The 8786-nt window shown below is 42.6% G+C and overlaps 1 protein-coding gene across 1 annotated transcript; it reads right to left on the bottom strand.

Annotated features, from left to right (window-relative positions):
• Positions 1–433: 433 nt before the first annotated feature.
• Positions 434–8775, bottom strand: LOC112125941 (cytoplasmic dynein 1 heavy chain 1-like; the record flags this gene model as incomplete). The annotated part of the gene is made up of 12 exons (XM_026646985.2): positions 434–555; positions 746–963; positions 2419–2589; positions 2960–3073; positions 3612–3735; positions 4620–4680; positions 5158–5269; positions 5724–5884; positions 7498–7573; positions 8116–8290; positions 8438–8532; positions 8644–8775. Coding segments are annotated over 12 exons (1560 nt in total), but the record flags the coding sequence as incomplete, so codon positions are not given.
• Positions 8776–8786: the final 11 nt, after the last annotated feature.

Below are 8786 nucleotides of genomic sequence, written 5' to 3'. Positions count from 1 at the left end.
AAAAAAAAAAAAAAAAAAAAAAAAAAAAAAAAAAAAAAAAAAAAAAAGTGTTGGGATATCAGTACAAGGAAAGGTTTAAAGATGCATTAGTGGATTACATTCAACACTTCTGTGATTGCCACTTATTTAAAAATAATTCTTAAGTATACTATTAAACATGAGTAACCTTTCTTAGGACTAGAACTAAAAGTCAGAGTCTCACTTGTGTAGTATCTTCCTGTCTACTGGTTAAATTCTAAACAAGTTACTTTCAACCTTAAGAATTCATAGACATTTATTAGTTATTTTGTGGAGGCTGATATAGTTAATACACATTGAGATACTTGTAACTTTACTATTTAGTGTCACTCAAAAAGATACTTGTGTCTCATCTATTTTCAGCATTTAAAAAAAAAGAGTTTCAAGTTTACATAACCTGTAAGCACACAAGAAAGTCAAATACAAGTTTTACCCTGTGTGGTGAGAAGAACTCTTTCTGCATTGTTTGGTAAACCAAGCCAGGATGGGGTTTGTGTATCTGGCAGCAACTCAACCCATTGGACAAATTCTTCATGTCTGCAAGTGAAAGTTGTGGCAGTAAATTGAACTAAGTTAATTAACCATAATCTCACACATTTTATTAGGTTACCAGGAATACACTGCCTGGCTAAATACCAATGCAAAAAGTACAACTTAGAGTCCAGCTTCTCAGAAGGAAAGCAGCTACTAAGGTGAGACCAACCGAAATTTGAGGCTGAAAAAATACCTGATTCCATCTGGTATTTGAATATCCTTATGTCCATCAACCTTGCAAGCCAGTTTGAATTCACTATCAAAGCTCAAAGTGGTAAACAAACGCTCCAGGAAAGTGTTTAGCAGACGCTGATCAAATTCATTATCAATGCGACCTCCATAAATGGACTGTGCCATCAATGTCTTCAGAGCAGACCATGGGATCTTATCAGGTGAAATGTTTTGGCGGCCCTGACAGTAAAGACAATTTAATTAGAATGTGAAGATTCCCCATAAAAATAGGGAAATCGAGTTTGGACAGTTTAATGAAAGCCGAAATCAAACAGTTTGATATTTAGTCAGGATGAGCTCTACCCTGACATCTGGTGGTGAGCCATGGAAAAGGACTTTAGGAGCTGAACCCGTTTGCATGGGCACACCCACCCTGCCTAACATGAAGGATTGCCTGCCCAAATGGTCACTTTGGCTACTGTGGGATCCCCAGTTTCTCTGTTATTGGGGCAGGAAGAATCAAGTGTTGTTACCCTGATTATGTGAATCAAGGACAGTGGAACTGTTTTATGACAGAGGGACTCGCCATCAACTAAGTAGCACTCGCTAGACAAGGGACCTGGGTTTCAAAACCCAGTGAATTGAGAGAGGCTAGGGACAGGCATATGTGTCTGGTGGTGTGGGCCCCCTTTGAGGGCCTGAAACACCAACTGCACCCCCCCCCCCCACTGTGAAATATCAGAGCTAATTTTGATTCCATTAGGATGTCTAGTTATAGGCTGCTGAGCTGAATTCACTTTGGGCCAATGATGCACCAGCACTGAGGCTCCCCTACTATAAGCTGAAATCACTAAAGAGCTAAAATGACTAAGAGCTGAAATCACGGAGTGCTGTGTTAAGTGGTGGGGTGGGGGGGCTGAAGATATATTGCTGAGTGGCTGGCGGAGCAGAGCAGTTTGTGAGACAGTTGGAATGGCTCACGGGATGGCTGGCGGAGCGGAGCAGTTCGCGGGATGGCTGGAGCTGCGTGGCTGGCGGACTGGCTCGCGGTGAAGGCTGCAGCAGAACCCCACGGAGAGGTGGGGCAGTCGGCCTCGGACCACGTAAGGTGCCCCTTAATACCCCCACTCACCCATTTCCACCCAGGCTGGGAGGTAAAACTCTACAGATAAACTTTTGAACTCTGGGGCTGCACTGACCAGGGACAGGGATTTTTGGGTTGCTGGACTTAAGACCCTAAGGGGAAAAGGACACTGCCAAACTTACTTGGGGGTGGGTCTTTTGCTCATGGTTTGTGTTATGAAACCTGTTTGTGGTGTTTCCCCAACATAATGCCGCATTGTTTCCTTCCTTTATTAAAAGGACTTTGCTACACTCAGACTCTGTGCTTGCGAGAGGGGAAGTATTGCCTCTTAGAGGCGCCCGGGGGTGGGGAGTTGGTATGTAATTGTCCCAGGTCACTGGGCTGGGGCTCAAGCCGGTTTAGCATTGTGTTATTGAAACGGAACCTCTAGATACTGAACCCGGCCCTTGTTGCTGCCAACTCAGATGGGCAAAAGGGTTACACTTGCTTCCAGCTAATCTCGTCAGTGTTTCAGATTAATCTGCCCTTCGTTGAACAGTAACCACAAGTAATCCAAATGTTACTTCGTATTTAAAAAAAAAAAAGATTGACCGAGCAAAAAATTCAATCACCTTTGCTGCATCATCCAGCCATGTATCTATTGTGTCACAGGCAGATCTCAGATCAGATTCACCAAATTCATATTTCTTGGACCAGCCCAGGGGAGCATATCGCAAACGTTCTTGAATGATGGCATGGAACCAGGCAAGGAGGAAATATAAACGAGCACGTTCGTTTGGAGACTAGGATGGGAAAAAGAAAATGCATTATTTCTCCACACTAAAACCAAAGTGATCAGAATTTATTAACAAAGAAACCAGGCTGGCTACAGTGCTGATGAATGTCAAATGTTTAGTAAGCACAGTATCTCCAGGTTTTAATGCATCAGATCACAAAAATCTTAACAGATTGCTTCCTTACATGCCATGCATGTTTTAGTCAGGGTAAAGTGAAAGCCTCTGAAAAGCTGGTTGCTTTACAGTAAACTAATGTTATGCCTTCTGATATTAACGTATGATAGACCAACTGAAAGCTATGAAGTTAAAAAGAAACTTTTATAAACAGTTTTCAGTTTTTGAGTTCCCCATAACTACACAGAAACCATCACCTCACCTTGCATATTCTAGAAACAGGAATACTACTGAATGTCCTCAGCATGTTCGCCTTTACACCAGGTGGAGGTTCAAACACAAAGATCCGACCAGCACGCAGCAAATTCACCGGCACCTAGGACAGAAGAGCATCAACACAAGTTATACCCCGAAGAATGCTCTCGTCTACGAGGAATGTGATATTTTGAACAAGTTTGTTAACCTACACTAAGTTTTTTATTGCAACAGAGTATCCTCCCTCTTGTAATAAGATGCCAAAACTACGAGCAGTATGGACTTAATTCATGTTAAAGTATGATTCTCATGTTGTAAGTACTAATGGCCAATTCCCATCCTTTCCTTTTCTTAGTAGAAAGTAGGAAGATGTAGGCAGCCTTTTCTTCCCTACGTAAGCAGGGAGACAGGATATTTACAAAGCACTTGACATTACTAGGAACAGGGTGAGCAATACCCTAGAAAGCACCAGGCAGGATTTTGGTGACATTTGTTCCTACTCCTGCAGATTCATTCCAAAATGCACCCTTTCCCCTGGCAAACTAAGGCCATCATGGGGAATGCTGCCCTAGTTGGTGGGATTCTTGTAACAGTGGACATTGGAACAGCACTACACACCACTTGCTGTGCCAGTCGAAGCCGAACTTGGTTTCAGTTACCTTGGGATTTATCTCCATTGTAAGGAAAAGTCTGAAGCAAGCATGAGGTTGTAAAGAATGCAGCTTCTTCTCTAGCTGCATCAACCAACCAGGAGCCAGATGGACATTCTTTAGCATCACCCACCTACAAGAATATGGTAACAGAACAGTAACTAACTTGTTATTCACAGTTCTACTGATATAAAAAGAGGGACAAAACATGCCTGCATAGGCGTGCACAGCACATTTCATTAGGGTGTGCACACAGGGAGCCCCGCCCTAGCCCCGCCCCCATCCACTCCCTCCTACTTCCCATCCCCTGACTGCCCCCCTCAGAATCCCCAACCCCCCAACTCCTTGTCCCCTGACCACCCCCTCCAGAGACCCCTCCACCCTAACAGCCCCCCCAGGACCCTCCTTGCTCCCTGTCCCCTGACTGCCCTGACCCCTATCCACCCTCCGCCCCCTGACAGACCCCGGGACTCCCATGCCCCATCCAACACCCCCTACTCCCTGACTGCCCCCTCCAGAGACCCCCCGCCCCTAACCACCCCCCCAGGATCCCACCCCCTATCCAACTCACCCTGCTCCCTGTCCCCTGACTGCCCCCACCCCCTATCCAACTCCCCCCGGACCCGGACCCCTTACCATGAGGCTCCTAGCAGCATGTTTGGCTCCGCGCAGAGCCAGACATGCTGCCCCGCGGGAGCTGGCAGCCCCGCCCCTCAGAATGCTGCGCGCGGCGGCATAACTCCCGATGAGCAGGGAGCATGTCTGCCTCCCCGCAGAGCCAAACACTGCCCCACGGGAGTGTGCAGCCCCGGCCCCCAGAGCGCTGCGCGCGCAGCAGCATGGCTCCAGGGGAGGGGGGGAAGGCGGGGGAGGGGCCCGCAACTTGCTGTGCTCAGCCAGGCGCTCCGGACCGGAAGCGCAGACCCCATGGCTTGCCACGCCGGGAAAGTGGGACCATTTTCCCACCCCTGCATTAGGGTGTGCCTGGGCACACCCCGTGCGCATGCCTATGCATACCTGCCAGATTTCACTGCTGTGTTTATTGCCTTATCTGCTTGATTAAATCCTTCAGCAGAGCCTACAAGCAGAAGGTTATGGTTAGCTCTAGAAACTTAATTGGCTTAAATTATATGTTTATATGAGGTGGTAAGAAATAAGACAAACATGATAATTATGCCTGGAACAATTTGCTTTTTTTAAATTAGTAAATGTTAATTTCACCATGCACACACACAAAAATGAAAAAGAAAATTTGAATCAACAATAAAAATTTACAGACAGCCAAACAAGAAAAATGCTGCTTGAAGACAGATTTAAGGATATTTACTTCGTATATTTTGACAAGTGATGTTGACAATTTGTGTTTATGGTGATAAAGCTTTAACTTTTTGAATCTCAATGTCTGTCATTAAATAAATTGTCTCCCCACCGTGATTTCCCTCCACTGAAAATTTTAAACCTTTACGTGTTCTTAAACCAAACATCAGCATCTGTCAAAAATTATAAAAAAAATGAAAGTCAAGTTCTGCCAAACCTAACGATAATGTATTCTTACCTATAGCAATAGAGGTAATCTGTGTGTTTTGTTCAGTGGCAAGATCTTCAACATGGTCACTGGCATCATAGCCAGGTACAGAACACATCAGTACAGGAGTATTAGGTTTCACCTACAATCCAAGACATTTAAACAAAACATTCACAATTGCCATAAGAATAAGCCATATTGATAATTATGCACCTCCCCCAAATCTGCGGGGGAAGATAAATTCCCTTCATCCCTTATGCTACTGTAATAAACTGTTCAGCATAGTTAGGTAAATTGGGTTATACTGCAATAGTTTTAGCTAAAAAATTTCCCTGGCACCTAACCCTCTTATTTACATTAATTCTTATGGGGAAATTAGTTTCGCTTAACATCGTTTCGCTTAAAGTCGTATTTTTCAGGAACATAACTACAACGTTAAGTGAGGAGTTACTGTACTGTTCTTTCAGTGCTGAAGCCTATAACGGACACCCATTTCCTCAAACTGAGGCAGAGCAGTCTGATGTGCCACCACCAACAGAGATTTATGCCCTCAATATGATGTCATGTTTTAAAGTATTTTCATTCCTATAATTTACCTCAGTATTTACAATGTGTGTCAGATCTAATGGCTGCTCCATAATAGACATAAAGGATTTGCCAAGGTTTGCTGAAACAAAGGCATGTGCCATGGCTAGCAGACGATCTGGACGGAATGCCTGGATCAAGAGTAAACGATGAATGGCCTGCCCAATAGGTGCTAAAATGAGAGAAAAAAAGTGTGTGTTATTTGTTCCTGAAGCTTAACAGATCATAACTCAACATTTTGATCTTTCCTTCCCAATCCTTGAACTGCGTTAATCAAATAATTGAAGAAAGAAAAGACTTAGCAAAACAACTACAGCTTTTAAAGACTGAGATGTAAGTTGCTAAATGCAGGACTCTAGATTGAAATTCACATAATGGTAATTGCTGTTAATCAATCTGACAATCAAAACTAACTCTGTCCCAAGAAGGTTATCTTAAACTGACCTAGGCATATCTATCAATGTGACTATTAGGCTTACACACAGTAGTACTCTTTTCAGGTTGCGAGCTCTTCAGTGTCTAGTACAAAAGTACCCTAATTTGATTAGGGCCTTTGGATGCTTCCGCAATGAGTTCATATACATAATCTAAAGCCTATAAAAGTGTTGCCATGAATTCTCTAGATATTTCAGGAAAGAAAAACGCTTTCCTGCAGCATCTGTAACTAAAGTGTGGCAATATTGTGTAATACATAACACATGAAGAATGCTAGACTATTAAGGCAAATAACTAAGCTGTTATTTGTAATAGAAAATTTTTAGCTTGACAGTATCCCTTGTTAAGATTTTGTCCAGATCTACTGACTGTTTAGCTATCATTGAAACCTATATGCTCCAGTGATAAAAGCACTACGGGAAATTAGTGTAGTTTATCTTATGCAAATTCTGATCCTATAGCCAAAGAGTTTTACAGCAGCTACTAAAAGTGAGCAACCTTTAGAAAAAAAGTTGGTTAGTAACAATTTATAGCTATTAGACAGCTGTGTCAAAGAAATACTCATTATAAATAGCTTATTTCAAACCAATTTTGCCTACAAGTGCTGTCCCATGTGATCTTACAGATGGGAAAGATTAAGCAAAAGAGTGGCAGTTTTCTTTTAATTTTTCTCCAATCCAGGGCTTTAGTTTCTTTCTAGCCACCTACAAATATCTACACTTAGCATGAACTGTTAATACAGAAGTTGAGGCGGGGGGGGGGGGGGGGAAAGAGGTAGCAATAGTTCTAGCAGGAGACCAGGCAAGGTCAGCAAAACTTGTAACAAGAGAGCCTTTTACAGAGGACTGTTACAGAGCACTGAGTTAGACCAGGCTGGCAATGACCAAAAGGCACAGATGCCCATTCAACGGTCTACGTACAGTGAATTGTAGGGTAGTTTGTTCCTGTTGCAGGGCACCACACTGACTACACTGGAACCAATTTTAACAGTGTTTTGAAGAGACACTTTGAATTTGCCTCTTTTACTTACGTTTGCAAGGAAACTGCACTCATGTAAAAATTCTGATACCAAGTAACTGACACCTTTTTGTGGGCAGTCTGAGGGTGATATCAAGACAATGCCCCATCTTGGGGCAAAGACCCCATGGGGTAGGGTAGAGTCAGGGACAGGCTGCACAGTCATTACTCATGCTGCAATTGTTTTGTGGATTAAAGACTTCCATTTTCAATCCTATCAAACTTGCAGTTTTCATAAGTGCTAAGTTCTAAGACTTCAATGAAGATCTATTCTAGTCAAGACTTAAATTGGTAGCAAGGCAATTGCCAGGGTAAAAGTGCAACTGAACTTACTTGCAGGTTTTTCTTCAGACCAAATGTATGGCACAGTCTGCTCTGGTGAACTGCTCTCCAACCAGATACAGAATTGCTGTATTGAAAGAAATATTAATTATGATGCATTTTACATGACACTTAGGATTCCATTCCAGCTGTAAGATCTTCAGAACAGGGACTTTCTATACACATATGGATACAGAGACTACCATTATAAGGTCTTGATACTGACGGGGGGGTTTACTGCAGCAAAAACCCCAACCAAAACTAAAAACATACTGCATTTTACTGAAGATACTGGAAGTCCACTTAGGTAAAATAAAACCCAATGCTTGAAACTATATACTAGTTTCTATAGAGAGGGGGAAGACTGTTCCCGCAGTTAGGGCACTAGCTAGGGAAAACCCAGGTTAGAATCCCTGCTCAAAGTCTTCCTGTGTAAACTTGGCAAGCCACTTAGTCTGTGGCTCACTTCCCAATTGTAAAACGGGAACAGGACTTCCCTACCTCATTGGAGTGTTGTGAGGTTAGCTACATGGTGAGGTACTCATACTATAGCAATGGGGGCCATGCAAGTACCCAACATAGGTCTAACCTAAATGTAGTGCAGTGACAGTGCTTAAGCAGGATACTTGCCTCATCAGCTTGAACCTTAGAAACCAGGTCCTTAAACTCAGGAAGGCAGCTCAATCTCATCATAGCTTCCATTTGTTCTGTTGTAAGTCCACTGATCTTTGGGAGAGATGCTGTGCTGAGTACAATTTCTTTTCCTCTTAAGAAATGTTGGAATTCTGCATCATATGTAGGCTCCCTTAAATTAAAAGTAAAGTACATTTTAGCCAAGTATCTGTCTTCAACTGAAGTAGTGGTTAACCTTAAGGCACCAAATACAAAGCTTTCATGTATGTAAATGGGAAAACTGAGATGCATCTCAAAAAGCAAAGATTCAAACATTTACCCAATTGTGCCTTTAAGTTTAATTCTGGCCAACAGCATAGCAAAGGTTATGTGATCCTGATGTAACATGCCACGAGCTACTCTATTGAAAGCCACCTAGTGAAACAAAATGTAATCGGTTAGTTGTATTATAAAGAGCCTTAATCAGATTTCCACAGGACAAGAATTTTTGCTAAGTACAATGTCTATGAAAATTCTATACTGAACCTGGAAGAGGTCTTTTGTGATGATTGAGAGACGCTGGGTATGGTCTGTAATTCCCTTCAAATTTGGGTTCTCATACAAGACATTATGATAGATGTCCAAGAAAAACTGGAGAGAATACTGGTATAAGAAGTGTATCTAAAGAG

Source organism: Terrapene carolina, unplaced genomic scaffold (assembly GCF_002925995.2).
Source record: "Terrapene carolina triunguis isolate 2854851 unplaced genomic scaffold, T_m_triunguis-2.0 Scaffold50391, whole genome shotgun sequence".
Taxonomy (NCBI): domain Eukaryota; kingdom Metazoa; phylum Chordata; order Testudines; family Emydidae; genus Terrapene; species Terrapene triunguis.
This window is presented reverse-complemented; position numbering and strand designations above follow the sequence as displayed.